This window comes from Cynocephalus volans, chromosome 8 (genome assembly GCF_027409185.1).
Source record: "Cynocephalus volans isolate mCynVol1 chromosome 8, mCynVol1.pri, whole genome shotgun sequence".
In the NCBI taxonomy this organism is placed as follows: Eukaryota; Metazoa; Chordata; class Mammalia; order Dermoptera; family Cynocephalidae; genus Cynocephalus; species Cynocephalus volans.
Window position 1 is genome coordinate 123,338,679 of NC_084467.1, and position 18,276 is coordinate 123,356,954.

An 18,276-nucleotide genomic window follows, 5' to 3' on the forward strand; every position below is an offset into this window, starting at 1 on the left:
CCAGGACACTGAGCAGAGAGTTTGCTTCCACTGAGAGACATCATGAGACTTCATGGAGGAAGAGGGGTCAGGACTTAGATGTGATGGGGTAGGGTGATGACGCAGCAGCCCATGAAGATGCACAGCTCAAATGAAGACAGATAATGGCTTGTCACGAGAGTGGCAGGTGGCTGGAGGATATAGAGGGTTGTACAAAGACACATCGGAGAGTAGCTTGGGGCCAAGTTGTGGGGATTGAGACTTCGAGTTTGGCTGGTGGTAGGCAGGGGAGAGCTACCACAGGGTTCTGAGCAGGGCAGGTGAAAAGGCCACTGCTCTGTGTTGGATGACTATTCTGATGCGAGGATATGTGAGTGAAGACTGTAGCTGGGGAGGCTGTTTGGAGACTGTTTTGCTAATCTGGACTAGAGGTAGGGCCGCCGTTAGGTGGTGGGAGAGGGAATACAGAGCTGGGGAGAGGTGAAAAGGGCATTAACCCAGCAAGGGCAGTGGGGTGGGGGTGGTGGCTAAACGGAGGGAGGAAAGGTGACTTAAAGTTTGAGTCTTTTCTGTGTGAAAGAGAGAGGGAGACACATAAAATACTGAGGTTAGCTCTTAGTCACAGAGCAAATCACTGGCACATCCAAATTTTGTAAGCTCCAGCCCAGAGCCTTCTGACCTTGACGTCTGGGTAATCTGCCCTTTTAGATTCATGAAACTTATCCAGTTGAGTACTATCATTGCCAGAGCTGTTCATGGAACCAATAGAACAGACAGAGGCAAGTGCTGAGTTTTGCCTGTCTAAGCAGTGACATGGTTCACACTCTATTGGTTGGAGATACATTTGTGCTCACAGGTGGGGTGGGTGACAGGGAGTATTTTGTGATGGAAAGAAGAATGGGAAGGGGTGGCCTATATTTAGTCCCAGCAGAGCACCCAGCTAGCTTTGTGACACTCTAGGCTTGGGTTTCTTTCTGGGTAGTGTGGGGAGACAGGCCTGTTTTAGCATCATGACTGTGGTCAGATAAGAGTTACATGGTCTTTTTGGATAGATTATTGAAGCTTGAGCCTGGCAACCCCCATGCTTCTGCCACAGGACTTGGCTTGTTGCCTTAATCCATAAGCCCAGGTCTTGTTGTTCTGCTCCATGTCCACATTAGCTTGCCAAATTAGAGGCGCAGGATGATGCATTGAGAAAAGTAAAATTTGGAGTCAGGTGAACTGGGCTGAGATCCTGGTTTCACCACTTACAAGATGTATGATCTCGGACAAATTGTGTTTTAACCTCTTCATACCTCATTTTCATGTTAGAAGATTGTCTAATGATTACCACTGCCAGGTTCTTTGTTGTGAAGATGAGAGGTAGTACAGGTAAGATACCAGATGGCCCGTTAGGAGGCGATAGAGATCTGTGGGGCAGATCAGAAGTCTGCTTCTGCTGTGGCAGTCGATGTTGTTCTGTTTCCCTGTGTTTCCTGTGAGGATTGGTCAGGGTCTCTGAGTGGGTCTGGTGAGGTCATGTCCTCAGGAGCTGGTGATACCAGGCTGATGCAATCAGTAGCCCAGCAGGTGGAACTCAGTCCCGGGGACACAGTGATGCTTGGGAAGCCATGAAGTGTGAGAAGACGCGTGGAAATTAGGGCCAAGTTTTGAGTAGTGACGATGTCCTTGGAAATAAAGTGAATCTTGATGTCTAATTCAAACATCATCACAGTGTGGGTCAAACAGAACATTCTCCCTTTCTTTCTTGTACTGGGACCCTTCCATGAAAAGGGGACAATCCCTGCAGTGACGGTGGCCCTCTCTGTGGTTTCTTAGGGCTGGTTCTGCCACCCCCTGCCTTCTTCAGTGCTGCCTGGGCACGTGGCCGCTTTCTCATTTCAGATCTGCTGTCGCCACATGCCACCCACTGGCACGTCACTCTCCTGCTGGACTCATGGGACTTTTCTATGTGCTATTTCTGCAAATTCATTCTCTCTCCACATGGGACAAAAACCAAGCCTGGCATGTGCTCTGTAGAGGTGCTGCAGGGTAGGGGTGGGTTAGTGAGAAGCAGCTGTTGGGCTTGAGAACATTCCTGGAGACCTGAGTTAGCTCCATGATTTTACCCGTCTGTGTGTCACTCTGTCTGGGCATGTCACCCTTGCATTCCAAGCTGACTGTTGTGTGGGAGGGACCTGCCTTTGAGCAGTGCAGCCCTGGGGAGACTTGCCTCTTTCCCGCTGGAACCCCTTGTCCTTCTAGGGAATTGGTGGCCAGCAGTGCTAGCCTTCTCCTTCCTCTATGTGCACTCTATCCTAAATCCTCCTTAAATGCAGGGACAGGGAGGGGGTGGGGCAGGGGATTCAGGACTGCTGATACCTAGTCTCTCTCCTGCCATCATCTCTGTGCCTGGCTCACATAGGGCTGCAGTGGGCCTTATGGGATATTCAGTCTGTTCTTTAGCCATAGGGTAGCTTGTTTCTCTTCATCTAATTTTTAAAGTGAATAGACTTAACCATTGAAGAATTGTCTTTTTGGGGGTCTTTCTAAATTTTGTTCTTGGTCTTGGCTGACCAGAAAAAGCATGACTGGATAGGGAAGGGCTGAAGTGGAAGGCCAGACAGGAAATGTGGATAGACTTGCAGCTTTCTGCCCTTTGCTGTGTCCTCTGGAAGGACGTGCCCTGGCCCAGCAAATGTGCTGGGGTCAGAGTGATGATGGGGGAGCTGGTTTTGAGTCCCTGGAGTTGCTAGTTTGTGCCAAGACCTTGTTCTGACTCAGTGCTCGGCTTGGCCCTGTTTCCTGCCTGTGCCTGTGGAGCAGGGCGTTTCGGTGCAGGGAACTGGCTGGGCCTGTGTTGTCCTTGGCTCAAGGCAGGGTCCTGGTCTGCTTAAAATGATAATTCTTGTCAAAGGCTCTTGGGGAGCAGTGGTGGGCAGTGTCTTTTGATTTTGCATGTTTCTGATGTCTGAATCATTTCCTTTTTCCAGAGCAGAAACTGTAGTGTGACAACTCCCTGTCTTCCCTGCTTCTCCCTCTTCACTTGTGTCTTTCCATGTGTGCGTGTGTCCCGCTGCCCCCTCCCACACCGCACCCCACCCCCCACCCCCAGCTGCTCTGCAGGACTCCTTCCATTCACTGCTCTGCTCCCCGCTGGGTCTGGCCGGCTTACCTGAGTTGGTGGCGCCCGCCCTCCAGCTGCACAGATTAGCTCTACCAGGGGCCGTTGCTCTCCTGAAGTTTCCCCAGGTCCCGTTTTTGTTGCATTCATCATAGAAACCCATATTATTGAACATGTACTATGTGCTGCTGCTGTGCTGAAGAGTTTTATGCACATCTCCCTGTATTCCTAAATAATAACTTTATGAGGAGGGTACTATTATTGTCCTTATCTTACAGGTGAGGAGACTGAGAGTCAAAGTGGTCAAGTAACTTGTCCACGGTCACAGCGATAGGAGTGATTGGGGTCAGGATTCAAGTCCAGATGAGTTTAACCCCCAAGGCCCTTACCCACTAACAGTAGAGCAAGAAGCAGCTTTGGGGCTGTAGAGCAGATTCACTGTGACTCACCTTCTCCACCTGCCTTCTGCACAACCAGTTTCTCCTCTCCAGTGACATAACAGATGAAGCTACCTGGTCCACAAGATACAAGGGAGTGGAGGCCTGGGCTGAGGATAGTAGGAGGGCTGCATGAAGGAGTGTGTGTGTGTACGTGTGTACGTGCATGTGTGCGTGCACGTGTGCGCTGGGAGAGTGACAAAGCTTCCTACAGTGCTTAGCCTCAGCACTTGTGAAAATCCTGCCTCGTGAAACTGGCCATCAGGCTTGTGAGTAAAAGCTGCTCTACTGTGGCCATGTGTTTGTTTTTCCCCAGCTCCGATACCCTTTTGAGCTGGCTTCCTTTATTCTTTGGTCTTTATCTGGGTTTGTGTGAAGAATGGGAGGCCACATTCGCTGTGTGTTTTGGCCGTGTTGAGCTCATTAACCATGAGCTCTGAGGGCTTCTGGGGCTGAGTGATGTGGCAGCCCTTTGGGCTCCTTCTTGGCTGGTTTCCCCAGCAGGTCTGCTGGGGTGGCAGCAGGAGCAAGGCCTGGTGTTGCAACACTGCAGAAAACATTTCCTGGCTGGAGAAGGCTCAACTGCTGGGCTGGGCAGGCAGTCAGGAGGGCCTGGGAGGCAAGCCCTGACACATTAGGGACCAACCATTTTATTACAGGGCTCGTGTGGAAAAACACTTTGTAAATCATGGAGCTGGCATAAGGGTCTGATGGTGGTAACATTAGTACCCAGCTCTCTGGAATGTGGTCTTCCTGACAGCTTATTGGCCTTCTCATCTTACTTCATGTGTGTCTGGATCATAATAGTAACATCCTCCCTCCTTCTCTGCCCTCAACTGTGCATGCAAGCAAGTGTGTGTGTATATAATAATTATCTAGAGGCCTGGCTTTCCAGAAATTCACTCACAGATATTCCCCATATTTGTTTATAGTGAGTTTCACCCCACGATTGAGTCTGTTAAATGAGAAGTGGTTGTGAAGGAGCCGAGGGGCCATTGCAAATGATTGTAGACAGATCCAACCAAGCTTTTGGGTGTGGGTGGAAGATTAAGCAGTTCAGATGATAAGATTTAAAATGACATCAGTAAGGAGGGGCTGCTTTGATTGAGAGACTCTTCTTCCAAACTTACTTATGGGAACTTAGGCTCAGGGAGGTTAGTATACAGCATCAGAACCAGGATGATCAGTCCACTTTCCATTTTTTGGATAAAAGACGCTATTTAAAAAAAAGTGATGAAAGTCCCTGAATAAAACTGACCAGGGGCAAGGAGGTAGAAAACAGAAGACGGTGAGTTTGAGTCCACCTGGGCTTCCTCATAGCCCCAACCCCAGTTTGCTAGAGCACAGTTTTCTCATCTTTCATGAAGTGATTTTTCTCTTTGCAAATCTCCAGTGCTTGAGGGATGTGGGGACAGCTCACCACAGCTGGACCCTCTGCCTGCCCTCCATCCCCGGGGAGCATGGGTGGGAACCAGGAATCACAAGCTGATGCTTCAGCAGTAGGTTGGTGGGCTTCTGAACACAGATGAGTCAGTGCGAGGGGACAGGTTGACATCTGGCCATCTCTCTGAGCCAGGCTGCTTAGTGTTATAACGAGCTCTCTAGGGCTTCCTGGCTTTTTTTCTTTTTTGCTTCACACTGAAATTTTGTTTGGGTCAAGTATTGCTTGAAATAAGGCTGTTGGCCTTGGCCCGGCAGCCTTTTGTTTCCCAGAGCATTTTGTCGTAGCAGGATTTGACCATAGTAAGATGTGAAAAGGTAACTTGTTTTTTCTGAAGCTGCTGCTGATCTGCTTTTGGTCAAGTCTCTCAGGAGTCCAGCTTGTGAATTATCCAGAGTAACTATGGAGCTTTGTGAGCCTGGTCTGCCTCATGAAGGACAGTTACGTTATTGGCTCATGAACTGTTTTCTTGATTCTTGTTTTTCCTTCTCTTGCAGTGTTAAGGGACATCAGCGAAAGAGGGAGGGACCTGGAACAGATTTTATCTCAGTACATTACGTTCGTCAAGCCTGCCTTTGAGGAATTCTGCTTGCCAGTGAGTTTTGTTCTTGGTTTGTTTTTGTTGAATGTAGAATTTAAAATTGAATGATACATACAAAGGTATGTAAGTTGATGAAGCTCCCTGGCTTGAATCTCACTCCTCTCACTGAGTGAGTCTCTATTCTGAAGACCCAAGAGAGAGCAGACTTTGGCCCTTGCGTCCTGTGTTCTCCAGGAGCTCTGTCCTGCTGTTCTTTCATAGAGTAGCTCTGTAGGGTCCTGCCAGTGCATAAGCTGTTCGTTTAATTCCCAGCAAGTTGTACATGTGATCGTGGCATGAGACACTTCAGTGAGGATGTGTCATATCTAAGGATGGGTCTTCAGAAGGTCCATGATGATTGGAGTGTTGGTTCAGTGAGGGCTCTGCCACAAGGTGTTCCTTTTTGAACCTCTCCTGCCACCACAGGTGAGCCCTGCTTTCAGCTTGTCTTTGCCCCCTGTGTAAGTCCCATTGGACTTGTGCTGTACTGGAATAAACTTCCTTACTTCCGTCCTGGCACAGACTTATGAGTCCTTCCTGTGGCAGCCGGGAATTCTTTAGTGAGGTGGCTTTCAGAGAAGGAAGGGGGAAAAGAGGGTAAATTCTCAGCTTTTAGTGAAGCAGTCCTCAGCCAAGGAAGCACCCTCTGCTTCTTGAGAAAGACAGAAAGGCGAATGTTGTAAGAAGGCCCCCAGAGACAAGGTGTGGTGTGTTGTGGTGGGGAAGACTTGAGAGAGAACCTAGGTTTGGAAGAAGTACTTAACTCGGGAGAGTCCTCTACCTCAGTCATTGTGTCTTCTCTAGTTTGGCCAAACCATGCCTGACTCCTTATAATTATTATAATTAAGCTCTGTGCAGACTCGTTCACTAGCTCTCTGCTCTCTGCATGATGTGGCAGAAGTGAAGCGAACCAGGTTTGCTGAAGTAATTGTGGGGATAGAAATGTATCAGCCTCAGAAGCTACTGAGGTGGCCCATTCTATCCTAGGACACTGTGGAGAAAAAATTAATCTCTGAGAGGGAGGGAGAGATTGGGACTTAGCCTGATCTTGGGTGAGATCTTTTGAGGAGACTTGAATCTGTGATGGCATTGAGAATAGGTTTAGAGTAAAGCTGGGTTTGGGAATTTCTCTGTTTATCCTAATAATGAACTTCTTTCCTCTCCTGGGAAAATATGGTCCCAAACTGTCTTTGTTAATTTTAAATCTGTTAGTAGGTATAGACTTGACTTTTTCTTCAGATCAGGACAGGTGGACTTTCTGAGTCAGTCTGAGTAACGTTGATGCACTTTTCATTGCCCTGGAGAGGACTGGACTACAAGATTAGGTTTCTGAGAAGAGGTCAGAGTAGGCCAAGGAGCCATGATATCCTTCCCATCGACTTATCTGTCCGAGGACCTTTCCTGCTCTTTTTAACCTAATAATAACACAAAGTGAATTGTTTATTGGACATCAGTTAGGGTCAGTTGCCAGTTTTCTGCTGCTTAACCTAGTTGTAATGGAGCTCAATGTTCTGGACCAACATTTTCTGAGTTGTTTCTGGCTGTTCCCACTGTCCAGCCACTCAGGGAAGACCAGCTTGTTCCCCTGTAAGCCAAGAACTTGGACCTGATAAATGTCTGTTTAGTTCAATAGGGTTTGGCCTGACACAGCTGCATTTCAACAGTTCGAGCATGGAAGCTGCACAGAGTGAAGATGCGCACACACTTAGGGCATTGTTTATGTCGCCCCTAAACTTAGGTTTTATTCCAGGATGCAGTTATTTGTAGAATGGTCCACAAAATCTCAGTAAATTTAAAAAAATAAAAAAGGAATGTGTCTAATTGTGGCCTGACTTTTTTTTTTTTTTTTTTTTTTTTTTTAAATAGTGTAATAACAGCCAGTGAAACTGGTTGTCAAGGGGGATTACATTTTCTGGATTTAGCCTTGTGCCAGGATTGAATAGTGTCACCTTTCAGACCGTGTGTAAAAGTCCAAGGCAAACTAGTCCGCTTTTAAGTTTGGGTTTTTCTCATTCGTATTTTCCCTAGTGGTGTAGAAGCAATTATGCGTTTGGTTTCAAAGAGGTTCTCTGTGCAGGTTATAAGTGGAAACAGTGTTAAACATTAAGAACTCAAGAAAAAGCTGATAGATTATAATGTAGATAAAGTGGATAAAAACCCATGGTAGATAATTAAAAATTGAATAATGAATTGGTTTTGAGTTAACCACTCAGTCTGGACCACGTTCCCTCACTGATAGCTAAAAGTCCCCATCCCTCATTTTCCTGCCTCCCTTCTTCCATTCACATTTCAGCTAAACAAGGTATTTCCTTGGTTTTCCCAAGTTTCTGGATGTCTTCACCGTGAAGTTTTAAACACTATTATATTTGAAGTCTCAAGTTGTGCCCTGTGGGATCAGTAGTAGGAAGACTAATGTTCCCTTCTAGAGGGGCTTGGAGCAGTTTGTCTATGAACTCCTCTGTTAACACACTGTAAATATCTTTCTCTGCAGACAAAGAAATACGCTGATGTGATAATTCCTAGAGGTGCAGATAATCTAGGTGAGTCCCACTGGGGTGTCATCCTGTGGTGCATAATTTCTGCCGTTTGTCAGTCATAATTTGGAGCAGGATGGGGTGATAAACAGGGCTCTGTAGACCTGGCTGCACCACTAGAGTGCGATTGTGAGCCAGAAAAGCATTGCCACCTACACGTGTGGCCTTGGGGATAGGCCTCTGGGCCTGTGGACGTGTATGTACTGCAACTGATGCATACTTGTACTTCTCTAGCAGAAATAGAGGGCTGTAGGCTACCTTCTGTCAGTCCCCAATGATGACACTTGGATACCTTATATCTGAGGCCACCTTTGAACAAAAGCAGATTTCTTCCTTTGATCTCAAATTCGGAATAACCTGCCATCACGTTAGCCCTTAAGGGAGCTGGTTGCTACCATTATTGTATTTATTTCTTTGTTTTGGCTTGTCTGGGAAATAGGAATATCTCTGAACTAGCATGATATGGTAGAGTTGATCTGTAGGATAGGACTCTGTCTTCTCACCCTAATTTATTTTATTTTCCTCCATTTAAAAAGCTTCTTTATTTTCTGAGCTGTTTGGGAGTAAGTCACAGCGGTGAATATTTCACTATATTTTTTCTTTTTGTTTGCTAAGGGGATCCAAACCCTTGACCTTGTTGTTACAACACTTCACTCTAACCAGCTGAGCTAACTGGCCAGCCCTCACTGTATATTTTTTAAGATCAAGGACATTCTCATTTATAATCACAGTGCAGTTATCAGATTCAGGAAACTTACATGATATATTCTCCTTTCACCTGGAGATGTTCCTCAGCCTTTTTTTGTTTTTCATAGCATCAACGTTTTTGAAGAGAACAGACCCACTGTTTGGTAGAATGGCCCTCAACTTGGGTTTGTCCCCTGTTTCCTTGTGATTGGATTCAGTTCATACGGTCTGGAGGAATGCTCTAGGAGAGATGCTGTATTGTGTTCCTCTTCGTGTACCACATCAGAAAGCACTTGATGTTTATTCCATTTTTGGTGATGTTAACACTGATCATTTGTTTGAAGTGTAGAGTTTATTTCTAATGCTAATAAAAGATAGCTCCACTTCTATTTTTGAGTGGAGGAGAGGGCCTTTATGACGTTCTATCTCGGGATGGGAAACTGGCAGGTGCCCTAGTGGAAAGGTCTCAGAGCTAATTGGTGGTGTCAGAACCATAGCTGGTCATTAGGTCTGCAGAATGTTGATTGATTGCCTTATCTAGGGCTGATTCTGATCATCTCCTGATAATAAGCCCATTCATTAAGGGCTTACTCTGTTGCTGGGCATTGCCTCTCCCACTCCTTAGAACTCTTTTGCGAGGGAAATCATGCTATTCCAGTTGGAGGCACTGGGATGTTGAGTGACTGACTTTACCCCTGGTTCCTGCGTGCCCTTCCTCCCAGACAGACACAGGCCACCACAGCCCTGCACCTGTGTTCCACCCCTCTCTCCTCACACCCTTAACACTCTGCTGGTCTCTGCCCCACAGTGGCCATCAACCTCATTGTGCAGCACATCCAGGACATCTTGAATGGAGGGCTCTCCAAACGGCAGACCAACGGCTATCTCAATGGCTACACCCCTTCACGCAAGAGGCAGGCCTCGGAGTCCAGCAGCCGGCCGCATTGACCCTTGTCTCCTTCAGACCCCAGCCCCTAACTCCAAGAGACAGAGGAGAGGTCAGGAGGCCCCGTTCATCTGTACATAATGTTTCCTATGACATTACTGTATTTAAGAAAACACCGTGAAGATGAAATGCCTTTGTTTTTTTTTTTTTTCTTTTTCTTTTTGTACTTTGGAACAGCGAAATGAAACAGAACTTGACCCCGAGCTTACATGACAGACTGTGCCAACTACTACTGGTGATGCCTAATTATGACTCCAATGTGTAACCGGTTATAAATACATACATACATACATACATACATACATATATATATATATATATATATATATAAAGGATCTATTTTTGCGTAAATGTACAAAAACTGTAAAGCTGTTTGCCGTAAGTATTTTGCAGGAGGGCCTGTACTTGAGTGTTTTGTGACTGGAGCTGGAGTTTCACCAAGGGGAAACTGCCTGTTGTGTTTGAGGTGGGGCAGGCTCAGGCATCTGTAGGGGACAGAGTGCAGGACGGTGGCTACTGTCCCATTGCTCTGAGTACCTGCAGAGCTCAATGGGAATGGGATTTGAGACCCTCGACTGCCTCGCCTGTCAGATGCTGGAGCTTAATCATGCGTCTCTTGTCTTTTTTTGAGTTGAGATTAGGCAAGACCTCAACTCAAAAATCAAACTCAGGGAAGAGGCCCACTGAGAAGAACAAGCCTTCTGCATTTTGTTCTTGCCCTGCTCCCCATCCCTGGCTGCTTGGCTAGCTTGGTGCCTCCTCCCTGACTCTCCTGCTTCTCTGCCTCTCCACGAAGCCAGAGCTGCCTCTTTCTCCCTCCCTGGCAGGGACTTTATGGGATCACTTCCTGGTAGAAATAGAAAAGGAGGGAGTAGAACTGTGCCTGCTCTAGTGACTGAGGAAGCGCTGGTGACTTCTGCCTCCCAGGGAAGTAACTGGTCAGATCCCTTGGGCTTTTCTTTCGGGGAGGAATACAGTGTAGCCCCTTGCAGGCTGGGCTTTGGTCGAGGACTTCTGGTAACTGCCAGCTGGCAGCCCCTCACAGGGTGGCAAGAGAGCTCTGCCTGCGTAGGGGTAGTTGCTTTTATTCACCAAAACATGGGGGTTTGCAGTGAGACAAGGATAACATGCACCTTTTGTCTGGAATTCTCTCTGGCAGCATCCCAGCCAGGAGGACTGACTGACTTACAGTATGGCTGAGTGCAGATGGCAGCAGCTGAGCATTAAGGGGTGAGGGAAAGGAAAATATTTTTTTAAAAGTATTTAAAAGGAGAGTATTTAAATCATGGGTACCTGAGTTGGAATCTCAGGTTGAGAACATGGGGTGGAGATTTCCAGCTCTCCTAAGAGCTTCCTCTTGGTGGAAACATCTCTAGAAAAAGGACAGATTCCTGACCTCCTGGGTGGGAGAGTGGAGGAAGGGGGGGACCAGGCAAGACAGAGGAGTTACACAGAGAGGGCGAAGCCTCGGTTCCTAACCGCAGAAGAGCCAGAGGTTTTCATCTCGCAATGCTGGGGGGGCCATGCCCCTCGTTACTTCCCTGTGGCTGCCACTGTCTGGAACATTTTGGAGAACCTTCTTCCACTGCTCTCAGAGCCTGTTTGAGCCATTCAGGTAAATCTGACTCCGTTACTATCTAGTTACACCAAATCTCCCCCTCAGACTCAGCACCATCTAGTCTGACTCCCTTTTTCTGGGCTTAATTTGACTCTAAATCTTTTTTGTTTTGTTGTCTCAAAAAAGTAAAATCTCATCCCCGACAGAGCCTTGCCACCCCTGAGACATTCAGGAGAGTGCACTGCAGGCTCCGAAGGGTGCTCCCAATGACAGCAATCGTCCGCTGAGAGCAAGGAAAGGGGCCCCCAAGGTGCCTTCTTTGAAAGCTGGTACTCACCGGGATGGGTAAGTTCCGGAGTGTGTTTCAGGATCAGTCTTTATTATCTCTGTAGTCATACCTTGTACAGTTCTGAGATGAAGGGTGGATGGCAGGCCTGGGTTAGGATCCTGAGGGCACAGGGGCCCCTGGCCTTGATGGGGTCTTCGTGTGCTCAGGTGAAGCCCATCCCTGTCTGGGAGAGCCTCGGCCTTTCCATGGGCAGCACGCTCAACTTTACTTGAAGCTCCCAGGTGCCAAACCATTTAGTGCCTTGGCTGTCTGTTCCACTGCCTCGGAAGATGGATTCTTCTCATCTCTGAGCCTTTACTTACTTCACCGCTTCCTCATCTACCTGTGGTGTTGGGACCAAGGCTCCAGTATCTCTGAGTAGCCCACTCCTAGCTTGGAAACAGCTCCAGGGCTGCCCTGCCCCCTTGTACAGTGATCACTGGTTCTTGGTGGCTTGTCTGGGGCACTGGGCAGTGCCTGCTGGGTTCTGTGACACATGCGTCTGGGGCAGGAAAGGGATGAGGGTCTCTACTCCTCTGTGGCAACCCAGTATTTAGCCAATTTGTGTATCGGAACTTTGAGCTTTCTGTAGGACAAATCGTGGTCTTAGCTTTTTAGGAACCTCTGAATTTCTGATTCCATTGGAGAGTCAGGGGTGTAATTATTAGACCAGAAACCATGACATTTGTCATCTAGATACTGTTTGCTGTTCAGGGAGGAGGCACAGATGGGCAGAGTGGGGCAGTGTTGGTTCTTTGTGCATGGAGTCCCTTGGCTTTAGAGCCACTCAGCGGTGCTTGCTTCTCTCTCCCTGCTCAGGGACGGTCTGTGCACCCAGTGTTCAGGAAACACACATCCACGCGTGGTGCTGTGGGAAGGTCTGGCCTCACACTCCTCCACACTCAAGGGACTTCCGCTGGCCCAGGTTTCTTACTGTCAGGCAGCCTGAGACCAGTCTGCGCAGAGAGACGGGGGTCTGTCTAAGAAGGATGCAAGTGTTGTGACCTCAGGTGTCCTTTGATTCGGAGTGGATAGGATAGACCCTTAAAGAGGCAGTGGATTAAAGGATGGGATCTCTGTAGAACAGGCCAGGAGAGGAGGGGAAGGGAGGAATCTCCAGTTCACCTTTCCTGAGAACTAACCTAATCATCCCCGCCCCTGATCTTGGCTGCTCAGACTCATGGGGCCGTCCTGGGCTGGGAATTGGATACTTGTCACCGTGCCCATGTGGGGATTGCCACTATCTCATTAGGCCACTGGGTTAGGCTGGAGGCTTGCAGAGCAGTTGGAAAGCAGGAGGGGTTGAGCCGGGTTGGTTCGTATATGACCTCCCTGGCTGTCCTTGTGCACTTCCCTTGATTAGCACCCTTGACCTGCACTAGCACCCAAGGGTACTGGAGGGAAGTAGCCCCTTGTAGGGAAATACTTTCCTCTGCCCTGGAGTCACCTATGTTCCTGTCACAGATCCCAGGGCGTGGGCCGGCTCAGGCGAGGCTAGGGTAGGGTCTGGGGAACAGGACTGCTTCTGAGAAGGACCAGCTGTACTTGCCCTTTCCACTTTTCTCAGAGTGGAGTGAGGAAAACATTCTTGGTTTCAGACAAAACAAGGAAGAGACAGGCTGGGAAAGGCATGATTGGGATGAATCTGGAGCTCATAGTCCCCTTTACTCTTCTGCTGCCCTCCTGTGCCAGGGGACTGTATTACAGATCAGCTTGTTTGCTGCTCTTAGGGGCAGTGAGTGCCTACCCCGTCCTGCCTCAGGAACAGGGTGAGTAGCTAAATAGAGACTTAGGCTTTTTTCCCCCTCTTTAATATGCTCCCCATACCTCCCCACCCCTTTTCTTTTTTACTGCTCTTCCTTTACTGTTAGTAGTTTAAAAATGACCATATATTATGTACTTTGCTGTAAATAAAGACTGAACAAAAAAGATCCAATTCTTGCCTTGTCTGTGGTGCTTGGTCGTGAGCAGCAGCCGAGGCCGGTGGCCTCATGGAGGCTGGAGTGTCTCAGGGAGGGGTAGTGCCTTGCATTTGCGGAGTAGATGTGCTCACTTACCTGCTGCTGTTAAGCAGGAGCCTGGGGCATGTGTGGGGCCAACCCCAGACCTCAGCTAGGTTCGGATGCTGGTAAAGAGTAGCCAACCTGCATTTCTCCTCATCACAGGGAAAGCCGGGCCAAGGGTTCTGGGAGGCTTTGGTTCTTGGGACATTCTGGCTCTGTGTTCCCTGATATCATCCAGTTTACACAGTCTCCTCCCCCACTGCCTTCCCTGGGCCACTCACGCAGCCCCTTCCTCAACTTTCATATTAAAAGCTAAAATAAAACCTAGAGTAAACTTGAGAAGTGTGGGCAGTGGATGGTGGGAAGTTTATGTTATAACAATGTAAACAATTTCAAGTTGAGTTCAGGAACACTTTGTACTCTGGAATGAAAGAATGTAAATGTAAATAGGATCTTCAAAAAATTCATGGAAAGATTTCTATTGCCTTTTTTTTACCCTCTTATATAAAGATGACCAGTAAGGGGATCTTAACCCTTGACTTGGTGGTGTCAGCACCACGCTCTCCAAGTGAGCCACGGGCCGGCCCTTGTATTGCCTTTTAATTCCATTTTTCTGTGAGCTTTTCGAAGTACCCTCTTACGTCTATCTCTGTTTTTAAAAGACGTGGTCACCCACCACCAGGGACTTAAAAATAATTGGTTTTTGTACTCTTCTACTCTTTCCTCTTTCACATAGGCAAACCCATCTAGGAGTTTGGCAGATCTTTTAACAGGATCCACCCTCGGAAGGCTGCTGTGTTTGTATTTTTATTTTTTTTTAACATTTGATGTGTTTTGCTTTTGTTTTTTAAAATTGAATCGTAATTGATTATACATATTTTTGGGATTCAATGTTGACATATGTTGATCAAATCAATATTACTAGTATGTATATTGTTACAAATTGTACTTTTCCCTTATGCCCTTTGTCCAATCTCTCCCTATCTCCCTCTCTCTCCCCACTCCCACCACTGATAACCCTAGATTTCTTCTCTCCCTCTGAAAGAGTACTGGTTACTTTGTTGATTTGTTGCCTAGATGATCTGTCCAATGCTGAGAGGTGTGATCAGTTCCCCCAATATTATCATAGAGCAGATGCTTCTTCTGTCACTCTGGAATGAGCTTTATAGAGAGAGACATCTCTTCTTTGGTCTCTGCTGGTGACTCTCCATGTGCTGATGCACTCCAGTGGCTGGCGGACCATCTGCGTGGTGGTTGTGACATCTAGCCACTTTTGCAGCAGCTGTGGTTGTAGTGGCTGTGATGGGCCACCCACACAGAGGTGATGTTTTTGGCATGCTCCTTGGTGCTGGTGGTGTGCCTGGTTGTGGGCAGGGGGTCTGGTCCCTGGCTCCATGTCCCGGGCCCCCAGGAGGGACCCTGAGGCGCTGGTGGTGTGCCTGGATGTGGGAGTGGTGTCTGGTCCCCGGCTTCAAGCCTCAGGTCTCCTGAGGCTTGGCCCCTTAGGTGCTGGTGGTGTGCCTGGGCTGGAACTAATTTTTTGTCCTTTGCTTACTTCTAAAATGAGGGAACTTCCTGTGGGAACCAGTACTTGAGCTGTGTGGTTGAGCTAAATTGCTGTTTTGCTGCTTTTTCCCTAGGGAAGGCTTTTTGTGCAGCTCAGGATTTAATTATTGACCTTATAGGTACTTCTGGCTCTCCAGAGACTTGGTGCACCTGGGTTGTGTAGAAACACTGATCTGGGCCCGAGTTTTTTCATCAAACTACACCCCATGCAATTCTGTATTCCTAACCAGTCTCCTCTGAGTGGTCCTACACTGATTGGGGAGAGGATCGGCTGTCCTTGCTGTGTCCCAATGTTCTCCTGGTGGGCCTGTCTCTCTCACCACCCTTGCTCCAAACACTTCCCATGGGACGGGCCTTGTGCAGGTCCCTTGGGATGACTCACAGGCCTCTGAATAGCTCCCCTTTTTCAGCTGTTCTGGCTCCTCATTCCTGCATGCGTCCCCACGGGAATCCTATTAGTGGTCTTGCTGTCCTGGGGGCCACCAAGGACCTTTTCTCCCATGCCACCTCCAAGCAACTCCATCTGAATGGCACAACTGCAGCTTCTGCCGGCTCCTGCTGCATGCACTCAGCATTTCCAGCCTTAAAGCGGCTGTAGCATGAAATGCTCCGAGCAGTTTTTTCTTTCTCTCATCGTGGTTTCTCCTGCCTTCATGAACTCTGTAGGTCTCTATTCCTCTTCCCCTGAGCTCTAGCAGCCCCAGCTTAGCTGTTGTTACATTTTTTTTTTTTTTTTTAAAGATGACCGGTAAGGGGATCTTAACCCTTGGCTTGGTGTTGTCAGCACTACGCTCAGCCAGTGAGCAAACCAGCCATCCGTATATAGGATCTGAACCCATGGCCTTGGTGTTATCAGCACCACACTCTCCCTAGTGAGCCACGGGCTGGCCCTGTTGTTATATTTTTATAGTTTTAAATTGGTTGATTTCTGCAAGAGAGTGACGCTGGGGACTGTCTATTCTGCCATCTTGACTGGAACCCAGGCTGCTGTGTTTTTAAATAACACTCAGGTGCCTGTACAAGAGCTGGTACTGTCAAGCATTACTACCATCTGCAAGGTGAAGTCATTGTGGGTACAGAGTAATGGGACTTGCCTGATATCACACAGGTTGTGGTTCTGCAAGCTGGTGCTTAGCTGTGGTCCAGTTTCCCTCTGCAGTGCAAACACATCTTCCCTATTCCATGCAGACCACCTGTGGACTTCGATGCTTCACTTGGGACTCCACTCAGTCTTCACAGCTCAGTCTGGAAACTTTGTTGTAATTGGAGGGATGGTGGTGCAGGCCAGGGAAGCCCCTCCGTGGATTTGCCTCATCTTCCCACCCTTCTGTCACAACATCCTCTGAGCCAGCCTCTGCTCCACGACTAGGAAGAGACACCTGTTCATCCAGTGCTGCTTTAATCAAACCATTAATTGGGGCAGATTAACAGAAACCTGTAAGGACCTGCTTAAATGTTTTTAATAAGAGAGGTGGAAAAGGAGACGTGGGATATGGGAAAGTCTGCTTTGGGAGGATGGAACCAGAGAGATGGATCTCTTGTCATTTGGTGCTGGGGATGTTTAGATTTCTATTTTAAAGCAGAGTTTAATCAGATCGTTTTCTAAACCCAGAATGAAGTAAAGCCACTTGCTAGATTTTAGCATGCACTTACATATATTTTCAATAAACTATGAATTAAAATAACAGAATGACCTAGTGAATCACTTTGAGTTAGGACTAAACTCAGAAATATATTCTTAACTAAGTGGATGAAGACAAGGGGCAGGAGAACGTAAAATTGTGCCTTATACAAGCTCATTTTTCACAGAGTCGAATCCGTGCTTTGGCACTGCCTTTTTATCCTGAGGATTTGTTTGGACGAGATCCAGTGGTGCCCAGGATGAAATGGTGAGGGATTCAGTGCGGTGTTCATGAGTTTTTACTGTCCTGGTCCAGAGGATGCCAGCATGGCCTCTGCCTAAATAGCTCACGTGTTATGGTGGGGTTTTTTTTGCTGAAAAGCCCAGGATTCTGTCAGAAGATAATTGTGATGTTCTCAAGATTCATCTTTATCAGTGCCATATACTTTCTGTCCTGTTCATGAAATCCACAATTTCCATTGTAATATTCACATTCGACTTTTCCAGCCTTCGTTGTGCTTTCACTTAGCTACATTTTATCCTTACAACAGCCCTGCAAAGTATGTAAGGAATGTGGTCGCGCTCCAGTTTTATTGAAGAGGAAACGGACTTAATCCAAAGCAACAACTGTGAAGTAGGACAAGCTGTGTGGTGAGGTTGTCTGATGTGTGTCTGCCATCTAGTGGTGGGATTCAGATTGCAACAGGAGGATTGCCTTGGGTTGCGGGACTAACGTCATTTGCTTGGCTACCCTGGTTCCTAAGAGCTGTCAGCGTGCCTCATAGAAGTCTAACTACTCATGTGATTTCTCATTTGTTTTCTAGAAAATCTTTATGAAAGCCTTCACTAGGGAAGATAGAAGCTGACCCTCTTAATTTCTTCTAATTTTCTCTAGTGGTTCCACAAGCTGCCCATCATAATCAGTAGGAGACTTGTTAAAAACATTACTGGGATCCATTCCTGAGAATGCTAATTCTTTAGGTCTAGGGAGGGAATCTTATAACAAACTATAGGTGAGTCAGATGCATAGGCAGGGTTGGAAACCAGGTGCCTTGTGAAATTAATCATGTAGATTATTAAAATCTGTGGTGTTCATAGCACTGGGGATCTTGTTTTTCCCAGAAATTTCCTATGTATTGTTTAAGGCCTTTCCCTGCCTGCATGGAGACTGGAAAGCAGGTTTTGAAGCTTCCCTCAAGCCCATTCAAGGCCAGCCTGCTCTCTAAGGTCGTCAGTCCCCCATAGGCACTGGGCTGTGATTTCCCTGGGAAACTGCCTTAGAATGTTTGCCAGAGCTGGGCAAGGATTTATTTATTTAGCCAGTACAGAGATTGAAACCTGGATCTTGTGTTATCAGCACCACATTCTAAGCAACTGAACTAACCAGCCAGCTGACCAAGCCTTTAGAAGTCATCTAGTCCAGTGGCCTTCAAATATGTTTTAATCATGAGCCATTCCATGAAATTCTACTTGAAGTCTATATTGCTAAGGAT

The 18,276-nt window shown here is 47.4% G+C and overlaps 1 protein-coding gene, 1 non-coding gene and 1 pseudogene across 2 annotated transcripts in view; all 3 read left to right on the forward strand.

Annotated features, from left to right (window-relative positions):
* Positions 1-13,529, forward strand: part of UCK2 (uridine-cytidine kinase 2) — an 81,547-nt gene extending 68,018 nt beyond the window's left edge. The window contains exons 5-7 of the mRNA XM_063106042.1: positions 5,458-5,555; positions 8,032-8,080; positions 9,570-13,529. Coding sequence (XP_062962112.1) covers positions 5,458-5,555; positions 8,032-8,080; positions 9,570-9,709 — 287 coding nt within the window. The 3' untranslated portion in view covers positions 9,710-13,529. The remainder of the gene's footprint in view (positions 1-5,457; positions 5,556-8,031; positions 8,081-9,569) is intronic.
* Positions 6,393-6,534, forward strand: LOC134385359 (small nucleolar RNA SNORA66). Its single transcript, XR_010024340.1, has one exon. It is a non-coding gene; the product is annotated as a small nucleolar RNA SNORA66 (small nucleolar RNA).
* A 1,461-nt stretch (positions 13,530-14,990) lies between the features above and the next one.
* Positions 14,991-18,276, forward strand: part of LOC134384371 (NEDD8-conjugating enzyme UBE2F-like) — a 54,452-nt pseudogene continuing 51,166 nt past the window's right edge.